Here is a 23,598-nt window from a genome sequence, read left to right as displayed (position 1 = left end):
AACCAGTAGCCTTGGAACTGTAGCACATTGTGATATCAATAGATGCATTCAACTTTAGAGTCAGCCCCTAAAATGAATGGCTGTCATGTCTTTGATACACAGGGACATTTGGACTTTGCTTGTCAACTTCCTTTGGAGTGTTTACTGATATGGATGGAGCTGTTCAAATAATATTGGGCAAGAAATTGAAAGAGATTGAAAGACCTCTTTCTTACTGTTTCATGGTATATATGCGGCTCTTGTTTTTAAAAGTGGGACAGCCACAAGAGACAGGAACCATGAAGCTAAAAATGATTCACTAACAGCCATTGATTGAAGAAACTTAGTGTTTTATATGCCAGTCAAAGATGCCATTAGTGAAGATTTTCATAGCATAAATTGTGCTGATAGGAATTGCATGTATGAGTGTGTATGCACACAGACTACACTATTCATGTTCTTTTAGAAAAAAAACTTTAGGAATCTGGTATCATATGTGAAATGGTATGCAGGAATGACCTTGGGAGACAGAAGGAAGTGCTGAACACTAGACAAACATCATGTAAAAGATATCTTGGTCCACAGAAGGAAGGTTGTGTGTGAGAAGCCTTTCAGAAGGGGTCTTCTCTAGTTTTCTGGAGACTAAAAGGAGATGAGGAGAGACGTATTTTCAGACTTTTAATATTCTGTTAATATAATCCTGTACCTAATAAAGGTAACTTTAATATTCATAGTTATGCTTCTTGTCTGGACTATCTCAAAGGGCTAACATATGTGAGGTTGGTTAGGAGGTTGGCTTACTAAATGTATGTAAAAGTTTAACCTTTATACTGCAGACTCTACTTTTTATGTTCTAAAGAAGTTTCTGGTGATTCTGTTGGGTCCAACTGTTTCTTGATTAGCATTTCGTTGTCCTCCATTGCCATCTAGATGCCTCTTAGTCTAGAAATCCCATCAACAAATTATCAGTTGCAGAATTCTCTCATTATTACTTTCTTACAAGTTGATATTTGGTGACTTACTGCCTACTGTACTGAAAATAATACAGTAATAACAATAAATAGTCATCATGATTATTATTAACTAAATAACCTATGACCCATTCCTTTTTTCAGCATTTACTTACCTAAAGAAAAAACACAATCACCAGGTGTGGGTAAAAGAGCAGTGGGAATGGAATGATGTATGACTTCCTGCTAGCTTCCCTATTGACTTTGCTTGTGGGGAAATGATGGGGAGCATTGGAAATCATAATTGGCTGACAGCAGTGGTGCTGCTGCAACCACAACTTTGTGAATACAACTGGTGTAGGATCTTTGACACTTCCCATCACATGGTAATAATAGGTCCCAAATTTTCCATGCATTCTTTAAGTTAGAATATTCAAGGTACTTTGATTCAAAAACTGTTGCCCTGAAATGCACTGTTTCAAGTATTTTATGCTTATGAACAGATAGACTGGACACTATCTGTTTGTCTGGGTGTCTTAGTTTTAAGGAATTCATCTAGTTAAGCCAGGGGTGTCAAACTGCCAGCCCTCGGGCCGGACGTGTCACGAGGAAACCGTGCCCACCCCACTGCTAGCAATGAGGAAAATGTTCTGATATGTCGCACGACGTCACGTGACATTGCAAATTTGACATGTCTGAGTTAAGCAAATAACCCTTATTACATGCTTTCAGAGCACTCCTCAACTTCAGCAGACTGACATTTTTGTCTGCTCTCTGACATTAGTCACACTTTAATGTGTGCCTCTTCTTATAGATACCATATATTTAGGTTTCCAAAGAAGCTTCTTAGCAATGATCAGGTAATACTTGCAAACAGAGAATCCGTGGGCAGGACGGTTATCTGGAAATCCCATTGATTTTAACACTGAGCCATCAGGCTGGACATGATGTAATCATAACAAAACAAAACAAAACCAACCAACTTTTTTCCTGTTTTATATATTTTCCCATATAATTAACAAAATAATTTTCTGCCATATATTGTGGCCAGGACAAAACTTGTGGAAATGAATGGGATTGGTTCAGTTACATGGAAAATAAATTGAAGATTCTCTTTTGAGACTGATATTGGTTGCAGTGTCTTACTTTGCCAATTCAGTTATTTAAATTAACTCAGCAGTGGAAACTATTGCATTCTGCAGAGAAGAATGCAAAATTGGCATTGAAAAAATATTTAATTCCATTTGATTTCACGGGAGGATATTTACCAAAATGCTTAATTCTTACACTTACAGTAGTAGGATTTTAATATATTTAAGTTGGGATCATGCCTCAGATTAATAACAATGATTTCTGCATTATGTGCTTCTATTAATTTAAGTCAGCCACAAGCAGAAATCCCAGTTATGTCTTTGCCATAGATCATAGTTCAGAAAAAAAACATTTTGTTGGAAGAATACTAATGCATAGTCGTTGTGCTTTGTGGATATTGCTATGATTATTTTCATTAGATAAAATATAATATAGTCCCAAGATCAAGGTTACTTTCTTTCCAGTAGCCTTCTGGAAATATTTGGCACATTTGCAAGATAACGTTTTCTTTTACTCAGACCAAGAACAGACAGAATTATTTTAGAAGTGTGCTAAATGTTTTCAAAAGATTACTTGTGCTAGACCAATTGTTTTAGCGCTTAAAAGTAAAGTGATCAGTTGATTTCTTTTCCTACACTATAGATTTCTTTCCCACTAGCTAGAACTGGGCCATTTTAAGAAGGCTTCTTGTCTCCACATCATCTTTAAATTGGATTCTCTCACTAAATCAAGATACATTAAACTTTATGCCAGAAATTCTCATATTTTAGATACTATGCCCCCTTGAAATGATAAAATGAATTTGTGTGATCAATCCTGTGACTAAAATTAATACTGTGTTTGGTAAGAAACATACCAAACATTATTTAAACATTATTTAAAGAACACGGTTCTTTAAATAATTATATTCAATCTTTATGTTCAATAATAAAACAATAATAGAACTTTTCAACTTCGTTAAACCAAACCATTTCATTCAATAAACAAAAAGTAACACCAGAAATCTGATTTTTTTGGGGCGGGCCATGATGCCTGTGGAGATTCTCAATGATCCTAGTCATGGAGGTCCCAAAAGTGCTTTTCCCAAAAGGCAAATGGACTTCTTGGGTTTGTTTTTTTAAATGTTTCACTTCACATCCAAGAAAACGTCTTCTGTTCTATTCTATTGAAGAAGCTTCTTGGATGAGAAGCAAAACATTTTCAAAGAAAAAGCCAAGAAAGGCCAGTTGTCTTCTGGAAAAAGCACTTTCGTGATATTTTGCTATAATGAAACGTGGAAAAGAATTCATAAAAAGCTAAAATATAACTGCATGTGCCAGTTAGTTCCAGCTCGTAATTTCTGCATTTTTTCTTACCAGTTGCTTATAATTTAGATTTGGGTGCTGCAAATTTATATATATATATATATATATATATATATATATATTTATGAATGGCTGTTCATGACTGTTTCTGAGTTCTGAGAATCAGTCAGTTAAAAGAATGAAATACAGTCATACAGATGTACAGGTGAGCTATTTGGCATTTTAGTCAGATGGAAGCAGCAAAGTTTGTTGACTTTGTAATTTGCTGTAATTTAAGAATTTGGATCATTAGTTATTCTCATTTGTAAAAAGATTGTTAGTTAGAAGATAGCCTTTGTTAGAATCATACAATTTAATAGTTTAGCCTCCGAAACTCAGGAGAAATTAAACTGTTAATATAGTCACCACCACCTCTAATGTTTGTTTAAGGTTAAGTATGTAGTTTTCTGGGTTTTGGTGAAGCCAGTTATAGCCAAAAAAAACATTCTTGTCTTATTTTTCTAAGTGTATATTTTTGTTTGTCTATCTATCCTCCCCGTTTTATTAATGTACAAAACTAGTAAAGAGGAGGTAATTAGCGCTGTAAATTAATTATATGTTGTACCCTTAAGATAGGAGTGAATTATTTTTAGTCCCCAGCAGTCCCAAATTGTGACAGCAAAATTATATAATTTGGGGGGCATTCAGATACCTTAGAGATTTTAAGTGTGGGAGTGAGAGGCCACTTGTACCCATTCCAACATATATCTCTGAAAACAAATAGTTAAAAAACACCCCTGCCCTTTTAGTGTTATCATGGTGTCAGTGGATAGTGTCCCATAGCTTTTAGGAATGTGTGGAGTCTGTATTCCAAGTGTTGCCCAGTCCTGTTTAAGGGCAATTCTTTTCTTTTAGCAACCATGCTACAGACCTGAGAAGAACCGTGTGGGAAGGGTTGGGGTGGATGGGAGAAAGGGAATATAAATTTATAGTAGAACTTGTGTTTTAGTGGGTTTATTCCAGAAATCAGTTTTGGATAAATGGAAGACGCATGGACTTTTCTGAATGTTAGAATTCTTGTGTTTGTTGGTAATTCATACACTTTATGACATATGCATAATTCATATTGTCTCCTTTATTTATTGAATGAACAGTCGGTTGAGTTAATGGATTATACTAATTTATAAACTTAGAATTACAATGACAGGGTTTATATGTTGCAGTAGGCTGAAATCAAATGTGTCTTTATTCAAACCAACTTTTCCGTTCATTTCAGGCTGGAATGATTGTTTCTTGATTAGTTCTTGTTTAATAGCAATGAAATCTCTTAGGTGATAAGTAAGGTCAGATTTTACTGCCTACAGTCTTCTGGATCTAGGGGCAAATGACAGATTTTCCTGCTTTAAGTAATAAATTATGGCTTTCCCATCATATCACTATATCAAAAGGCCAAGCTATAACTTTTGTTCTTGTTCTTTCCTAGCAGTTTATTTTGGGGGATGAGAACATATTACTTAGAAACATTTTCAGTTTGCCATTATTTTGGGGTTTTCTACTCCTTCAAATATTTCATGGATTTATTGAAGGAAAGGCTTTGTCTTATCTTACTGCTTTGGGGGATTGTTGATTCACATGGCTGGAGGGAAAATAGGAGATGAAAAAGAGAGTTGCCACTGTAAAACTTGTGTATTTGCTTCTCCTGATGTTAAACATTTATTTGCTCTTGATTTTCAGGGTCTTGGTTGGTGCCCCAAAGGCAGATTCTAAGTACAGTGCTTCTCTTAAGTCCCCAGGAGCTGTATTCAAATGTCGGGTTCACACTAACCCTGATAAGAGGTGCACAGAGCTGGATATGGGTCGAGGTATGCATGAGTGTACAACCCTTTCACTTTCACTTTATTTGTTTTGAATACATTTTTTTTCTTCCAAAGAAACATAGAACCTTCTACATAAAATCTGACTATGCTTCATCTACAAGTTGATGTACAGGAAACGGCCTTCTTAAACTAGATAGTATAGTATGGGAGGGCATTGGAATTAGACTCATTGGGCGGAATATGGTCCTCCTTACCTGCTTTTATTTTCTGTTAGCTTGAAGAACCAAAGTAATATGGAAATAGGCATTTCTGCCTCAGATGTCGGTATTTTCCCAGTTCTTCCCCCTTTGTCCTCTTTTTTATGACCCCAAAGAGCTCTTAGTGCTTTGATCTAATAGTTTTCTGAAGTTGATGATAGGAAAAAAACAGTAGAACTGCCATTTCTGGAATGATTTGCTCTCCATGTTTCCTGCCACCCTCTGTGATAGTACAACCTGAGTGTCTATGAATGACAGCTGGTGGGAATTTGCAAGAAAACGACTCAGTTGGCTAAGAAAGATTAGATCCTTCCTTTCTTGATATAATTCCCACTGTAACATTTTAGAAAGTAACTCTTCTTAGCCAATATTTTAATAATGATTTCATGTAGGTTTTCAATGGAATGTCTAATACCAGGATTGACCAAGAATTGCCAGTCTCTGATGAACTTGGTAAACATTTTTAAAGAAGTATTTCCTTTATTGATAAGTGTACTATGCTAAGATTAATAATTCTGAATCCACCAGATGGAAAAAATAATGGTTAGTTATCTGTAGTGCCATTCCCAGTAGAGATACTTTATTGCCATCCTCATCCTTTCTAAATTCTCACCCTTCCTGCATTTGTTTTAGCTAATGTTCGAGGAACATTCTGTGGAAAGACATGTAAAGAAGATAGAGATGATGAATGGATGGGTGTCAGTCTGGCAAGACAGCCAACGGTTGGAGGAAGTATATTGGTAAGTTGTTTTCCCTTGATCTCATTGAAGTGGGAAATGTCATATTGACATTGATATAAAACGTGTGGGAACAATTATGCTGTGCCAGAGACTGATGAGAATTTAGTTAATTCTCTGCTTCCTTTGGGAGGAAGGTAAATTGCATCCTGAGGACAAAGCTTGCATCTAGAAAGGCAGCTTCAAAGCAATTACACCTGCTTCTGTCATCCCCAGGGCTTCCTTTTCAAATTGTAGATTTAGCACTTGGAACAGAATGAATGTCACCTTGTGTTTCTGTGAATAAGCCTGTTCTTTTTATTTCCTTTTAAAAAATATGCATAGATGTTATGCATGTGTGAAGACTTTATAATCTTATGTTTCATAATTTTATATTTCCTGCTTTATGTTTAAGCTAAAAATGAAATAAGTGAATATTGATATTCCTACACATTTTAACGGATAGTCTTTTTGTAATTAGTAACCAAGAAGTTAGTGGAAGGTAAATTTTTCAATGATGAAAAACGTCAGTGGAAGGTGACATTTTACAACAATGAAGTGTGCTGTTCTTGATGGCAAATGGCTGAGAATTACAGTTCTGCAGAATAGTCAAGGTTGGATTGTGAATGGTTTGTCTCATCTGGATTCACTTCCAGTTTACTGTACCAATTGATTTTACTCCTGCCTCCAAAGAATACTATGGTTCATTGCACAAGAAGTTCTTCAGAGGTTCATCAGAACCAAAATAAGTTCATCAGAACCTGCTGGGAGGTCCAAGGCCATTTGCATCCCCAAATACACTCTAAATTCATTTAATCTTAACCAGAAAAATCTCAGCTGAAGACTCTTTATACACAGCTAGGTACTTTGATTAAGATCATTTATTGGAAACCTGATGAACATTCTCTGATTAAAAGTTTTTCCTCTTTCAGTACCCTTGTGTAGCCTCTTTCAAACATGCATAGACATATTGTAGTAATGAGGATTTTTCTATTACCAGAATACACATATTCTGATGAATTGCAGCCTTTTTCAACATGCTTTGTTACACGTATAACTTAGTATGATCTAGGAAAGCTGAGTTGCAATTATATGAAATAAAACTTTGGAATACCTTTGATATTCCAAAAAAAATACTTTAAAGAATGTCTCAACAGCTCTTTAAACCTACTTACTTTCTCTCTCTCTCTCTCCCTCCCTCCCTCCCTCCCTCCCTCCCTCCCTCCCATAACTACCTATGTGTATTACCACAAAATGTTAATATGGAGACATTATACAAAGGATGTTTCCGCCTTAATGGACCTTAATGCAGAGTATGTTGTTTTAATGTAGAAAGAGGTACCTTCACATAGTTCTCCACCTGATGAAAACCATTGTTAGCATTGATATGTATGAATCAAGACTAAATTAGAATTAGACAGCAAATGGTGTGATTTTAGTGCTGTTTTTAAATAAATTATTTTTTTCATGATGAAATGTTGGTTTTTTCTTTGAGATGTTTTATCTGAAACATGACTGGCTATGCCATATTAAATCATGTATCTGTTAAATATCAGCTTGGAATAGAAGACTAAATGGAAGGCCAGTGATTGATAAATCGCTGACAACATATATTTCAAATATAATTTTGGTAAGTGATTTGGATTTTGAAGTATCAACCTGAGGATTGGTGTTTGCTTTAACTTAAATGTTTAAAAAAAGAGAGGAAAACTTCATCCAGTGCTAATGTTGGAAAAGTGCTAATTGGGGACAGTCATTAGAACTTGGAGAAGAACCACCAGGCTTCCGGTTCGCACACGGGGTGCTTCTGGACGCGCAGGAACAGTCCGCTTCCTGCCATCCGTTTCTTTTTTGGAGGACCCTGAAAAGGGTAAAAAATCACCCTGGAGGGACGATTACCAAGAGGAGACCTTCCCTGCGATTGCGGAAGGGCGGCAGCCCTCCGCTTGAATCCAGGACAATCTCTTTTGCCTCGAAGAAGAGACCGGCCATAAAGATGGCCAATCACTAAGCCGCTCCCTGCTGAAAGCCAAAAGCACTACCCAGCACTAAGAAGCAATCTGGAGGACCTGAGTGAGCCTTTACCTTTCCTATTCCCTTAACCATCTTCCTGTGGGACTTTCCTGAAAATTTCTTTCCCGAGTTTTTAAAAAAACAGTGAATATCTACTCTGGGAACAAATCTTAAAACCTTAAAGCTTTAAAAGAAATTTAATTAATTCAGCAAAGAATTTAAGCAATTTCATCTGTATTTACCAAAAAGCTCCTATTTTTTGCTGGGGATCCACTATCCTATTTTCTCTCTAAGCTGCGAATTAAGGGAAAAAATTGGACTAATGCTACAAAAGTTCTATATTAATTTGGGGAAAAAAGGAAGTTTTTACATTGCATTTTATATGTCATTGATGACATCTTGTGGCAAAAGTTGGTACAGCAAGTAAACTTTTTCCTGTTGTGAGAGCTGACTGAATAACAGAGCTGTCCTTGACATTATCTCTTTCAGAGGTGGATAATCCTTGATTCTTATTAAAATAGCCTCCATGGAAGATTTAGCTGCAAACAATAACAAAATGGGTGAATATATCCCACCACTTGACTATAAACTGATACTGGACACGATTTTGGCAATGACAGAGCATATTAAAGCCAAACTGCAAGAAAAATCTGACAACTCAAAGCCACCAAATTCTGAGTTTAAATGAGGAAAAGATAACCCAAAACCAAATAGAAGAAGTGGAAACTAAAATAGGAGATTTCAAAGAACAGCAAAAGCAACATACAGAAAACCTTAAAGTCCAAACTTTAATGGCAGCTACAAAACTTACAACTCAAAAAGCAACAGCGCCTGAAGAAAGCAATATAGTGCATTTGAAAACACTAAAGGCCTTCAAATGCACTATATTGAGAATTCAACTAATCAAATGACAACCATAACACCAGTTACTACTTTCTACCTAACCCAGATGGAATTGGAAGAACAAAAAGACTTGACTGATCTAATGACAACTATATTACATCAATCATCAAAAGCTGAACTATCAAAGCAAAACTACAATGGCTACAAAGGGGACATTTTCCTTGCAAAATTGACATTTGGATACGTTCCCTGGATTCAAATAAGGGGTATAGGAAGAAAGGAAGATACATTTGAGAATTTAAAGATGCCAAGAGGGAAGCCTGATTGGTACAAAAGGAAAGCAAGAGTTAGATTTAAAAAACTGAACTTGTTTCTTTTTTGGGATTCCTAAAGATACATACCTTTCAATGGATTAAGGGGAATCTCTAAAATATAACTGATTCTACATTTAGCTTTTAGATCTGTAAGGGAAAACAAAAGTAAGCTCTTAGAATATAATTCTGAACTATATTATAGAGTTTGGAATGATATATCAAATGGTAGTATTTTAACAATTGTTGTACGGTTAAAATGACGTATAGAATATATTAGTTGTTACTTTTAAACTATATTATAGAATCTAGAATTTTATATATAAAAGATAGTATTTTAATAATTGAACGGTTAAGATAAAAATATACTTCTAATAATTGGTGATTTGTTAAGATGAAAGCTAGACTTTAATGGTAAAACATAACAATGTTTTGTAATGAACAATGTAAGTTTTGTAGACAAGAGAATTATTCTTTATTGAAATAGGGAATTGTGAGTTACCCAAAAATTAAACTTTCTTTTGTATACTATAGGCTATTCTTGAATATTCTATTGCAATTAGATAAAATTTAAAAACAGGATATTGATATGTATTAGTGAAAATATATTGAAAATTTTGTTAATTGACTAGGTTACAACTAGAAGTGTATTAACTTGACTATTTTGACTACATGATAACTAAGGGAATCAGAGAGGGAATCCTTGTTGATGTAACCTGAACTATTTACAACTTGTTATTTGTTATTTTGACTACCCAACCACCATATTGCTTCACAAATACATGTATATGTAAATATTAAAAAATCAATAAAACTTGTATAAAAAAAGAACTTGGAGAAGAACCACCTGTCTTAATTTTGCTATACCATGTATTTATTATATTTATTGTGAAATATGTTTCTTCCCTGTGCTGCTACCCTCTTCTGAAACAATTAAAGAATGAGTAAAAGCACAAACCCATTTGTCTCTGTCCTCAAGAACATTGAAGTAGGATTACAGACCTGAGCATTTGCTGAAGGCAGGGAGCAAATGATGACATCTCTGATTTGCAGATCATAGTGGCTGGGCTTAGTATATTAAGCCAAAATCAAATAAACCAATTTATGGCATGTTGTATTGCATGAGGAAAACATAATGAATGAATTGACTTGAAATCTATGAAGCCCTGTTGTTGAGATCAGATGTACCCATTAGCCATGTGTCCTCTTATTCTATAATCTTAAATATATTTCATTAGAGAACTGATTCATTAGTAGCATTCACATATTCTTCTGGTACTACAAGTATATGTGGTTTTGGCTTAATGTGCTGAATCAACTTATCCAAATGGTTTGTATGCCATAAATGTCCTTCTTCATCTGTATTTAAGTTAGGTTATTGGTAGAGGTGAGTGGCATTTTCTCCAGATATAGAAACAAGTAAACATTTTAGAAATTGTAGCATTGGGAAGCTTCATTTACTTTATTTTGTTTTAAAAGAACTTTTTATTGCTATAGTTTATGCTAGCTATATTTTTCTTGTATTAAATATTCCTTTTTTTCCCTTGAAATATGTTTGCTTGTCCAGTTTCCTCTGGAGATTTGTAGAAATTTGACCTTAATGTTGTATGTTGCCTATGGAATGCCATCTTCCAGGAGAAAGTTTGTTTGTATTTTGCATTTATAGTGGCAATACTTAAGAAAAAGAGCTACTTCCTGAACATTAAAATATATTTTTTATGATTTTTTAAAAATATATATTAAAATATAGCAAATATATGGAATTAAAAATGAAATAAAAAACCATAACTGGGTTAGACAGAACCCAGAGCAAAAACCAAGTTCAGTTTCTTATAAGGTTGCTTATGTACATCTATCTATCAAAGGAGAGAGCTGTATAAAGAGGCATTTTAGTATTCCATATTCTGCCATAAAAGTTCTTTATATAGGACTAAGGGTATCAGGAGGATTGTGGGATTAATCTCAGATTAGTAAATAAAATTAGATTTTTGAACAGAGCAACAAATTGAGCCTGAAATTCATTGTCTGTTTTTGGAATGAGCAAATTGTGGATCAAGGATTGTAGTTTCTGATAAGAGAGTTTCATTCTTCTTCTTCTTCTTTTTTTTTTGCTTTGTAGGGTTAGGATTACAAGATTAGAAAGAGAAGGAAAGTTTGGATCCACTTTTAACTATGGACCTACTCATAATCCTGCTATTCAGCCCACATCTGAAAAAAAGTTTACCCAATCATGGTATAAAGGAAGCATATGTAAATTTTCTTCAGAGACTAGTTAAAATCCCGCTGGCTTTATGAGCACATCTGTGTAGGGTTCTTTTGGCAGCAATATACAAATAGTTTGTTATTGCCTTGTCTCCAATTTATAATTTATCTTTGGGATTTCTTGGTGGTTTACATCCAAGAAATAATCAGGTCTACCTTTGCAATTTAAGATTGACATAATTAATGTAGGTGTTGCCAGTTAGCTAGATATTTATCCTACTACTTTCTTGAAAAAAAAATTCCAACCACTAACAAAATTTTTAAAGTGTTTTCTCTTTTTCTTTAGGCCTGTGCCCATCGTTGGAAAAATGTCTACTATGAAACTGAGTATATCCTTCCTCATGGTTTTTGCAACATCATCCCTCCAAACCTTGGATTGAATGGCAAAAAGTTAATGCCTTGTTATGAAGGTAAAGTGGCATATTTATTTTTCATTATCTGTGCTAATACTTGTGATGGGTTTTATAATTACATTCCCCCTATTAATTACAGTTGTGGCAATCAGTACTTTTAGAATGCTCTAATTATCTTGTAAATTAAATTATGACTTAACTGTAGTACTACTGTCCTGTTACAATATAAAAATAGAGGACAATTTTAGTTTTCTTGTGCTTTCCAGATACGTTGGGATTGTAATTCCAAGAACATCTGGAGGCACTGGGATGGGGAAGGACAATACCGAGAGTTAACTTTTGGTAATTGCTGTCTAACTGTTCCAGTGTGTTAAAGGCTGGTCTTGAAGTTCCTTGGAAGGCAATATCAGTATTTGACTTTTGAATGATTGTGTTTAAAAAAAGGCTCTACATGTTCAGATTTTAAAGGGTATATTTTTCTCCATTCTTTCCATTTTGTGTAAATGTATGGAGTGTTGCACCACCTGTTAAATAGAGCCAGTTGTTTGACTTGAATCAGTGATTTTCTTAGTGTGGCGTGGACCCTGCTTTTTTGAATTCCACAGGCTGTGAAGCGAGTCCCTGTGCCCACCGAATGAAGAACTGTGTACTAAACAGCTGCAGACTTTTTCAGTTGTGTCTGAAATCCTTCCCATTCAACTCTGTATACAAAACCAGCTTATGCTTTATCACCAGAGAACTGCAGTCTAACTGCTAAAGCAAGCAGTCCTTGCTTTGGTTCTGTTCATCCTCTTCTCCTTCTCTTCTTCTTCATTTCCCTTGCCATCTTGATCTCCTTGGGCCACACTATACATTTTATCAGGACCCTTCCCTTTTGATTTTTGAATATTACTGTCTAATCACGTGTCACATACCTTGCTCATTATGTATTAACAAAGGAATAATTCATTTGTACTTCATCTTATCAATTATTTATTTATTTTATGAAATTTATAAGCAGCCTATCTTATGGTTCTAGGTGACTCTTGACTTGCATTATGTACTTCATAATGCAAGATATTTGATAGGTCAGTTAAGGAAGATGGGTGTCTGTCTAGAGCAGGGGTCTTCAGACTGGGAGTTGAAGTCCACAAGTCATAAAAGGGCCAGGTTTGAAGACCCCTGCTCTAGAGACTAACAAATTAGAAAAAAAATTCTAGAATGTACTTTCTGGGATATTTGGGTTTTTTTTAAAAAGTACTTTTTATTGCCTTCCTCTGGGTGAATTAGAAGTTGAAGAGAAGAACGTTGAAATGAAGTGATTTCCCCCCAGTCTCTTGAGTATCAAGACACAAGACTAGTTGACTAGTTTGAAAAAAAAGGTATCCATTGTGGACTGGATTGCATTAACTCAAACTGTGGTTTGCTTGGATTTAGCTTAGCTTGTATATATCCCGTCGTGCTCACGTAATTTATGGCCTCGTGTGATTTATAACTCCTTTTGTAGAGTATTTAACGATTCATGATTTATTGCAGCAAGAAAAATCCCTCCCCACGCCCCCAATGTCTTGATCAATTCTTCTTTTCCTATGTAGTCAGAGCTGGAGATCCTTTGAAAAATCTCTCATTCCTTATGACAGGAAATGAAACTGACTAGATTTATTTTGGATAGAGGTTAGGAATGACTATATCCTTAATGCACTGTGATTTTCCAGTGATTGCTTCTTCTCCAAATCCATAATGTGACCTGAGACAGTGGTGAAATAAAAAGCTTCAGAATTTTTTTTGGCAAGAACTGAGCTATATTGGATTTTGCAATTGGTAATTGATGTTACACATTATAAGTTAACTTTTCTTTCTTTATACATGCCAGTTAGTTAAGCTAGAAAAATAGAAGGGAAACTATATGCCTGGAATTAGTAACCATTTATATTTTTGATGATTAGCAAACTGTTTGCAGACAACATTTTGGAATATAATTGTCTGCTTCTAGTTCCACGTTTGCAGCAATGAATTCAGCTCATCTTTAATAAAAGTAAAGAAAGCTATAAAATTATCCCACTTGGAAGACTCTCCTTCTTTTGGATGGATGTGCTTTAAGGGTTATATAGTATAAATTTGTATTATAAATGCAATATCAGAGATAGAGGTGAGCACAAATATGTGTTGATGAGCCCATGATTAGTATGCAGGGGTTTGTTTGAGAAAAATAACCCAGTAATTTAATTTGAAAAGGTATCAGCCAGAAATATCTATAAAAATAGTAGTGCATTGACTCAACTGCTTTAAAGCAGTGAGTGGAAAATTGACAGATTTGGCATGGCTAGCATGCAATTGTGCTGGAATCTGGACAGAAAATTGGGGACTAGGCATGTGTCTCAGTTGCCAAACTGTCCCATCACAGAGAATGACCAAGTATGCTTTGGGAGAATACAGTAACATTCAGGTTTATTAGCTGTATCTTCTAGAGACATGGATGTAATAAATTGCTTAGAAGGAGTTGTGTTTTAAATTCAATAGATCCTGTCTTTCTATGATAATCCTTTTTCATTTACTTTGAGAAACTAACTGAGTTCCTTGGCCTAGAGCAGGGGTGTCAAACTCAATTTCATTGAGGGCCACATCAGCATTGCGGTTGCCCTCAAGGGGCCGGGTGGGTATGGCCAGGGTGGGCGTGGCCTACTGGGTGGGCGTGGCTAGAGTGCGTATGGCCTACTGGGTGGGCATGGCCAGCTCTACATCGTTAGCATCAAGGGTGCCTATGGGGTCCTGGGCAGGAGTGGGACAGATCTGAGGGTCTCTGGCAGAAGGAGGGTCTCTGGGCCAGGGCCAAGGCAGTGGGGGCCATTCCCTCATTGTTTCCAGGATGGCTTCACGGGCCACATGAAACCACTTTGCGGGCCGGATCCGGCCCCCGGGCCTTGTGTTTGACACGTCTGGCCTAGAGACTGCAATTAAAGAAATTTAGAAATTGAGAGTGGGATAGAAACTGAAAAATACCATGAGCATTGATATTCAGTGTTTGTTGAACATTATTTTCTTAACAAGGCAAGTTTGTATGAATTACTTTCAGCAAAAACAAAATCATACATTAGCATAAAGCCCCCCAATCAACACTGCAGCATTCCTCATGGTACTTTCTTCTGTACTGATAATATTTCGAAATGGGGAACTCACTATAGAAATTTCTCAGGGAAATTTTCTGTTTTCTCCATCAGAGTTAACCATGTCACAGTATTAGATAATGTTAACCCTAGAAAGGATTAAATTAGAATGACCAAGCATTGATATAGATGTAGTCATACATCTGTATCATAGATAATCCCAATGTAAGAGATTTGATTCAATTTGCATCCTGACATGGCAAAAGATAGGGAAAGAAGAATGTTAACTGATAGATAATTCTTAACCCTGGTTAAAATTGGGCTTTCAGTGGAAAACATTCCTATCTTTCAAACTCAGACACATATCATATCTGGAGGAGAAGCATAAATGTGGACATTGTATTTTGTAAATCATAACTAATGGTTTTGTATGTTATGTGAGCTACTAATTGTGGTTCATTCAACAAACCAAGTTTTGGCTTAATGCAATGTACAAGTCCAGCTATAGTCTTTTTTTTAATCATTGAACTTTCTAAAATAGCATCAGAATTCATTTAAATGTTGCATAAAAAGATGAGAATAATCAGGTGAGCTAGCACTACTCCCATATTCAACACCTTCCTTCTCTTGGAAGGAAATAGTTGCAGAATTTCGAATCTTAATTTTACAGTTTTTTTAAAATAGCTTTTTAAGAGGACAGGAAGGTATGTGAGTGTTTGTTCCCACTCTCCATAATTGTAAATATCATTTATTTATATCTTGATTGCATGCATATCAGTGGCATGTTTAACATTCCCTTTTTCTTATTTTGCTCTTCCTGCAAACAACCTTAAATGATAGGTTGGCATGGGAGCAAGTGAATTATGACTGAGGGTAGGCTAGAACTTGGTTCTCTGGTTCAATACCTTATCCATTACAACATGCTGGCATTCTCATTTGAATGCCTAAATACGCTCTGTAGTTTATTTAGTATGGCTAGTCTTAACTGTAACTAAAATGTGTATGCTTTACATACAGTGATAGGAGACAGAAACCTTTTAAAAGTTACCAGCAGGGGCCGGAGCAGGGTGCCGCCTCCCTCCTGCACCATCTCATCCCAGAAGAGCTGCCGCCACCGTGACAGTAGACACTGAGGCTGCCAGGGTTCTCAGCAACTCAGGGCTTGCCAGTGGAATCCTCTCACCGGTCAAGGCTGGTGGAGGATGGGGCCAGCTGCCGCCTCCTTTTCTGCATCTTCTTCTTGGTTGACGTCAGCAGAGGCTGGGGCTGGTTCCAAGGGGCTGCCGGCTGTTGGGCGACGCAACGACGGGTGGAATGGTGACTGTGGAGAGGAGTTCCCACAGGATACGGAGGGCAGGGAGGCGGCTTGATGCATTGCGGGACATGGTGGCTGGCTAGAGTCTGAACTGCTGGGGGGGGGGAACAACAGGTCTCTGACCTGTCGTTTATGTAGTGTTACTTCTGGATGCTGGCTTGTGGGCTGGGGGCGGAGCTACGTTCCTATGCGGCTATGTAAAGCACTGGGAGCAGTTCACTCCCAGCACTGACTTTTTCTTTGCACAGAATAAAGGTATCTGTTACTCGTTTCTGTTTGCTGATAACTGGTTTCATCCCATGGAGGACGTTTGAGACACATTTACATTTAGGTTTGGTAATCACATTAAGATTATTTAATGTTTATGACAAATGTAACCATAAATCAATATCTATTAATTGTATTTTTGTGATGCAGCACATCTTGAGAGCATTTCTTCCAACTAAATGTGATTATAATGTGAGAGAGAGAGTGAGAAAAATAATTGAAAAGATTATATGCAGTTTTCTGCCTTGACAAACTTACATAATTTCTGGGATATTTTGGTTTATTGTGTTCCAGCTTATGGAAAGTTGGCTTATGCACATTAAACTGATTTTTAGTTTGTAGATTTTATTAGAATGAATAGGTCTTTCTTTTTTAAAGATATTTTATCCAATTTAAGGAAGCACTGACAGTCCATTTACCATTTTTTTCCTTTTGAACAGAGAGTTTCTGAACTGAGATTTATTATTCTTATGGTCTGTCCTGCCTAAGGAATAGATTGTGTTCCCCATAGGACAATTTGCCAAGTAATTCCCTGTTCATTCCTCGAAATTTAGCAGTGGGTTGGTGGTTAGCAGTTTCAGAGAGTTACTAGGTTACATGGTGGCTATTTTCAGAAACCAAAGCACTGACATTTCTCTGAATTCATAGATATCCTTGGGAGCATATTGCAAGAAGCAGGAAGTGGGCTTTCCTCCCCTCCCAAAAAAGCACATTATTTGGGGGATTTGAAAATGAAGTCCAGAAGCTTCTCAGACCAATTTAAATCTCTGGTTGAGACTGTGAGCAATAAAGCATGAGGTTGTTATGGTGCATCTAAGATACACAGTAAAACTGGTTTTATATTGTTTGACATATTTTCATTTTCTTCAAATAACTGTTGTGATTATAATACTGTGAGAGTAGGAGAAACAACTGAAAAGATTATTTGCAGCTTTCTGCCTTTGAAGAAATACAATTCCTGGATTATCTTGGTGTATTGTGTTCTCTATTATGGTAAAAAGTAGCTTTGGGAACCATTATTGTGCTGAAGCAACAGATATGAGAATTAGCTTACTGTCACTTCTGAATAGTGCTATAAGGTACAAATGGCAAGTAGCCCTAGTTAAAAAAACAATGGTCAGCCAAGGTTTCTTGGCTGTGATTTGCTCAGTAAGCCCCAAAGGCTGTAATCAACTCTTATGTTAACCATAGTTGTCCAGCCAGTATAATTGCATAGATCTCACTGGGCCGAAGTAAGCAAACATGGATTGCTTTGGACAATTGGTAAATCCAGTCATAAGCTTATTGCATTTGAGTCTCGTTCCATGTACTGGGTATATTATAGTTATCCTGAGTTTCACTTTCCTTGGTGAAAGTGTTGTACACTGGAAGAGTTGGTTGAAGTTTGTCTTCTCCCCAGGCCTGATAAATCCCAGGACTTGCTTATATCTTTCTTTGTTCAGTGGACTGTTGTTTAATAATATGGTTATAGAAGTATTAATATTATAAGATGTAATAATGGTAGCAATAATTTTGGTCATTCATAGCACAGTCAATATTCATGACATTGGAGGGTTTAAGATAAGTCCACAAATGGATTTTTTTATGCCTAAAAGCTTACAGTCTAAAATGTTACAGTAGAGAGAGATAAGTAGAAGCTGAGGGAAGCAGGAGTGGTAGAGTTTTAACTTTAGACAATAAAGTTGTGGTTATTTTAGCCTTCTCATTAAGAATTCGTAGAGGAGTATTTTTGCCAGCCTCCAATTATCCTTGTAATTTTCAGTAAACAAATAATCAAGATCCCCACCAGTTGTATTTCTGCATTTTTAGAGCTTTTTTACTTCCTCCTATCATATTTATATTTATATATTTATATTTATTAAATTTTTATACCGCCCTTCTCCCGAAGGACTCAGGGCGGTGTACAGGGCAATAAATATTAAAAAAACAAAGTACAAAAGTTAAAAAACAATTAAATAATTATGCCCAATATATACAATAATAAAACCATGTTAAAACCCAACCCCAAGCCCATCAAACCAGGCCGGATTGCTCAAATAAGTAAGTTTTTAGATCATGAAAAATCCAAAACATGTTTTCCTCTGTGAATAAAGTTATTTGGTTTGACAATAGCCAAAGAAGCCAGAATTTGCTCCATGGTGAACCTCACTGTCTTAGTTTATGACAGCACATATGGATTAAAGAGAAGGGGAAGAGACCATTGAGTTGGGAATAAGACATTTCTGGTGGGGACTAACATGACTGCATTCTCGGTGGGTGCGCCAATCCTCTGGAACCGCTTACCAGCCGAAATCCGGATGGCCCCCGACCTTCGCACCTTTCGACGAGATTTAAAAACCTATCTATTCCAGCAAGCCGGCCTGGCCTGATAGATTTGGGGTTTTATTTGTAGATCTGGGGTTTTATTTGTTTTATTGTTGGTTTATTGTATACTTACTTTGCTCTGTACACCGCCCTGAGTCCTCCGGGAGAAGGGCGGTATATAAAACGAATAAATAAATAAATAAATAAATAAATAAATTTATTTCTTCTCTTCTCATTTCTTTTTTTCTACCTTAGAATATAAGAAAAAATATGGTGAAGAGCATGGTTCATGTCAGGCTGGAATAGCAGGTTTCTTCACAGAGGTGAGTGTGAATTGTGAGAAGGCTTCAGTATGAAATAAAAAGTTTGTTTCCCTTTTAAACTTTGATTTAATTAATTAATTATATACACACGTTATTATATGCACATGTACCATCCCATAGTTCCCTTTCAGGGTAAACAACGCAATGTACAGAGAAGAAAGAACTCCATACTCTTCCAAGTAGCTTCTACATTTGCTTTCTTCATCCTCTTTCCTAGATTAATCTATCCCCTTTTCTTAGGACTTGTTCTTGCTGCTGTCATTCTGCTTTCAGTCTTGTTTTTTTTAATTTCTTTTAATTTCTATAATGCTCATATTTCTCCCAATATCCATCTTGATGTGTCAAAAAATGGCCTGTCCCCATTCAGTATCTAAAATAATCCTTGGTTCTTCACTAATTCTCTCAACCTTGCATGATAAAATCTCATTTCAGTCATGTTTTTAGATTTATGTTAATTCCTTTCCAATGCAGATGTATGAAAAGAACACTTATGTTCAACCATGTAGCTGAAACAGATCTTTCTCTAGACAAATATTCAGCAATCTCGATTCATTGTTGAGTCTCCAAATGATCCAATAGCTTTTTCTGTATTCTCATCTCATCCCGACCAATCCATTCCTGTCAGACAACAGTTTAATTATTTCCCCAGATTTCATTAATTTAGAAAGTTGCACAATTTTTCTAAAGCATAACATATGTGTTTTTTGCACTAACACCATTCTCCAGCAAGCCAAAAACATACTATTGCCAGTCTATGGATTCACACTGAATAAAAAACTATAGCAACCTATATAATTCCAAATGTTGTTCTGATATATACTTTAGCCCTATCATTAATAATTTTTATAATAACTTTATTAAATTTCAGAATCAAATATTAAAATACAATTTTTTTAAAGGAACAGGGAATAACAAAACAAATTAAAAGTGACAAAAAAATCAAATTTATAACAAAAATAACTTCTGACATTCTTTTATTCCAAAGATAATATCAATACAACAATCTCTATCTTTAAATAATACTACTCTTTAAAATCAACATTCTTTTAAAAAAAACTATTCCTAACATATTCTTCTCTTAATTCTAGTCTCACACATAATAAATTGTCAAATGTAAATAACCTTACATTTAAAAAACTACAATATTTCTATAGTCAAATTCAATCTAATCCTCAAATCACAAAGTCAAAAGTTGATTTGTCTTGTAAGAAATCTTACAGTGGTCTCCAAGTCACAAAAAATGAAAATAAGTCATTCATGAAAAAAATGAAGTCAAATTATTTTGCCATCATAGCTAGCTACATTACTTTGAAACTCCATTCTTTCAAGGTGGATTCTTTCCAACTATGGGAATATAGCAACATTGCTGCTGATATCATATACAGTCCCATCTTTCCAACTGTTTTTTGCCATTCCTAAAAGGTCCATTATTCACAATATTCTCAACCATCATAAATATCTGATTCCAAAACATTTTAGCTTTCCTACAGGTCCACCCAATATGATAAAAGCATCTTCATCATTGCCAATATTTGTTGACATTCTCCTATACACCTTGTACAATTTAACTGGAGTTGAATACCATTGATACATCATTTATAAAATATATATTCATATACTCCCTCTCTGTAGGGTCAGGCCACCTTCATTTAGATTTAAATTTATCTTTCTCTTAGTTGCGCACTCACATGATATATCTGCTTTTATTCCTCCATTTCCTCCATTAATTCACACTTTCCCCCCCATTTATTCCTTTTGTGTACCTTCCACTGTGTACAGGGATTGGTGCCTACAGTATAGCTCAGAACTGTTTATTCTGAGTGACAGTGCATTTTAGGGATGAGAAAAGGATGCTTCCTAAACGTATCTGGCACTTTTACATTTAAACAATGATGATTAAATTTCTTTTGGCCAAGCCTCCTTTAATCCTAACATTCGCCAGCTGGAGGGCTATAGATGAATTCACTAGAAGTATGGTTTAATCATTGAAAGGGATGTGTTTTTTTGGTCCTTTTTCTCTTTTGGGTGTAAGGGGTTGAGCATGGCAATAGGGTTAAGAAGCTTCTAGGAGGTAAATTGCTCCCATTCCTACCCTTCCACCTTCTCTCCTGAAAATCATGCCATCAAAGTCTGATAATAAAATAACTTGGACCATTGTGGGGAGTGGGGATTTCTTTTCCCCATTTCTGTATTTAGTTAGTACTATAGTTCTGTGAAACTCTGCCCATTTTACATGTAAAGGTAAAGGTTCCCCCGCACATGCGTGCTAGTCGTTTCCAATTCTAGAGGCCGGTGCTCATCTCCGTTTCAAAGCCGAAGAGCCAGCGCTTGTCCGAGGACGTCTCCGTGGTCATGTGGCCGGCATGACTAGACGCCAAAGGCGCACGCAGCGCTGTTACCTTCCCACCGTAGTGGTCCCTATTTTTATACTTGCATTTTTACGTGCTTTCGAACTGCTAGGTTGGCATAAACTGGGACGAGTAACAGGCGCTCACTCTGTTACGTGGCACTCGGGATTTGACCCGCCAAACTGCCGATCTTCTGATTGACAAGCTCAGCGTCCTGAGCCACCGCGTCCCTTTTATTTTACATGTAGAACAACCTAAATTCAATTATTTTTTAAAAAAATAAAAAACCTCTGTTGGATTGATGGATAAGTCTTTTGAATTGCAATTGAGATACTGGGCCGTTGATATTTTTTTTATGACAGCCAAATGGTTTTAGTAATGTCTAACTGACATAACTATATCTAATTTTCAAAGCAACTTTGAATTTGGCCTGATGGGTATAATTTCTCTGGATCTGGTAAACAAAACTTAAGCCATAGTGTTCAAAAACAGTCTGGTGGGATTCTTTCTAAGTTAATCTGAAATGGGTGGCAATCTTTGTGATGAATTGTTTGATCATCAGTGCAATGTCAGCAGCAGCTGTTTCCTGGCTTGTTAGCAGTATCACGCTTACTTCTTTTCCCATGCTCTGAACTCCCCCTCCCCCCTGTTCCTCATTCAGAAGGTGGCTTTGAACTTTCAGTGCACAGCCTCAAGCATTAGCCAGTTGAACAATAAGCAGGAAATGTAGATAAATGGTCTCTGGGTCAATCAGGCAAGTGTCTAATATAGGAGCACTTAGTCCTGCTTATTCTGTTTTCTTCTGAGAGAAAGGTTGTACCTGATAGCCACTCACCAAAAATTGCACATTTAATTGCTTCTGTGTTTACATATATTAAAACAGCAAGCCTGTTGGCCTGCAGCTACTCCCTTTGTCTGCCAGAGGAGATATAGACAGCTTAGAGGATTTAGAAATGTGAACTCTTGTGAGGGCTTGTGACAACTGGGGAATATAGAAAAAGGTGGCTTAAAAAGTTCTTTTTTCTCACTACTAGGCCTTAGTATTTATGATGTACTCTGCATAAATAAATCAGTATTCCTTCTAAAACTTGCTACCTTTGAGCACAGACTTCATATATCCCTTTAATTATATGCAGAGAATTAACATGCCCAGAGTTGTTCAATAGTGAAATGGTTGGCATGTAAATTTAATATAAATAAGTCAACATGAATTGAGAGTAATTGTGGAAGGAGAATTGACTGGTCTAATACAAAGTGAATTTTCATTGACAAATTTAAAGACAAGAAATTGCATTTTAGTTTTTTAAAAATTGTTTAATTCTGGTTTATGTATAAGATTTTTTTGGAATCAGTGCATTAATTTTGAAGATGAGTAACTGTCCACTTCCCCTGTGGTTCAAACCTGGTGATTGGCTTAGGGATTGGTGACTCCATCCTTCCTTTGTTCACATCTGGATCGGGATCTGGGCAGTTCATGTCCTGACATCTCCTATCCTGAGCAGACAAGCAGATTTTCCTGATCCTAAAGAAACTTCTGCCCATTATGGTGGTTCCTATGTTGCTGCAGTTTTAGAGCTGATAGGAGGTGGAAAGTGGTGGTGGGGAGGAATCTAGTACCTGACATGGAGACTGTACCAGCATGTAACAAAGGGAATCATTGGCAGAATTTCCCAATTCTGTTACGATTCTGGACAAAAGTAAAGTAGATTTCCTGTAATTTATTTATTTATTTATTTTTATTTTTATTCCATTTATATCCTGCCCTTCTCCGAAGACTCAGGGCGGCTTACAAACTTAGCAGTAGCCTTCATTCTATGTATATGCCTACTTATTAGGGCTTTCACACACACCCCAAGCGGCATTATTACAAAGTCAGCTTAATTGCCCCCAACAATCTGGGTCCTCATTTTACCTACCTCGGAAGGATGGAAGGCTGAGTCAACCTGGAGCCTGGTGGGACTCGAACCTGCACTAATTGCAGGCAGCTGGTGTTACTTAAGGAGGCATTAGCCCACTGCTCCACCAAGGCTCTTTGAATGCTTGAAGAAACAAAGAAAATGTCAAAACCAACAGATACAGAAG

At 36.2% G+C, this 23,598-nt stretch overlaps 1 protein-coding gene across 1 annotated transcript in view; it reads left to right on the top strand.

Annotated features, from left to right (window-relative positions):
- Nucleotides 1-23,598, top strand: part of ITGA9 (integrin subunit alpha 9) — a gene marked incomplete at its 3' end in the record, with an annotated part of 228,818 nt that overhangs the window by 4,230 nt on the left and 200,990 nt on the right. The window contains 4 exon segments of the mRNA XM_083379007.1: nt 5,039-5,166; nt 6,012-6,118; nt 11,810-11,933; nt 19,101-19,168. Coding sequence (XP_083235133.1) covers nt 5,039-5,166; nt 6,012-6,118; nt 11,810-11,933; nt 19,101-19,168 — 427 coding nt within the window.

The sequence above is a fragment of the Vipera ursinii genome, assembly GCF_947247035.1.
Source record: "Vipera ursinii genome assembly, chromosome: Z".
Lineage (NCBI taxonomy): Eukaryota > Metazoa > Chordata > Lepidosauria > Squamata > Viperidae > Vipera > Vipera ursinii.
Note: the sequence above shows the minus strand (reverse complement) of the source record. Positions and strands in the feature narration are given on the sequence as shown.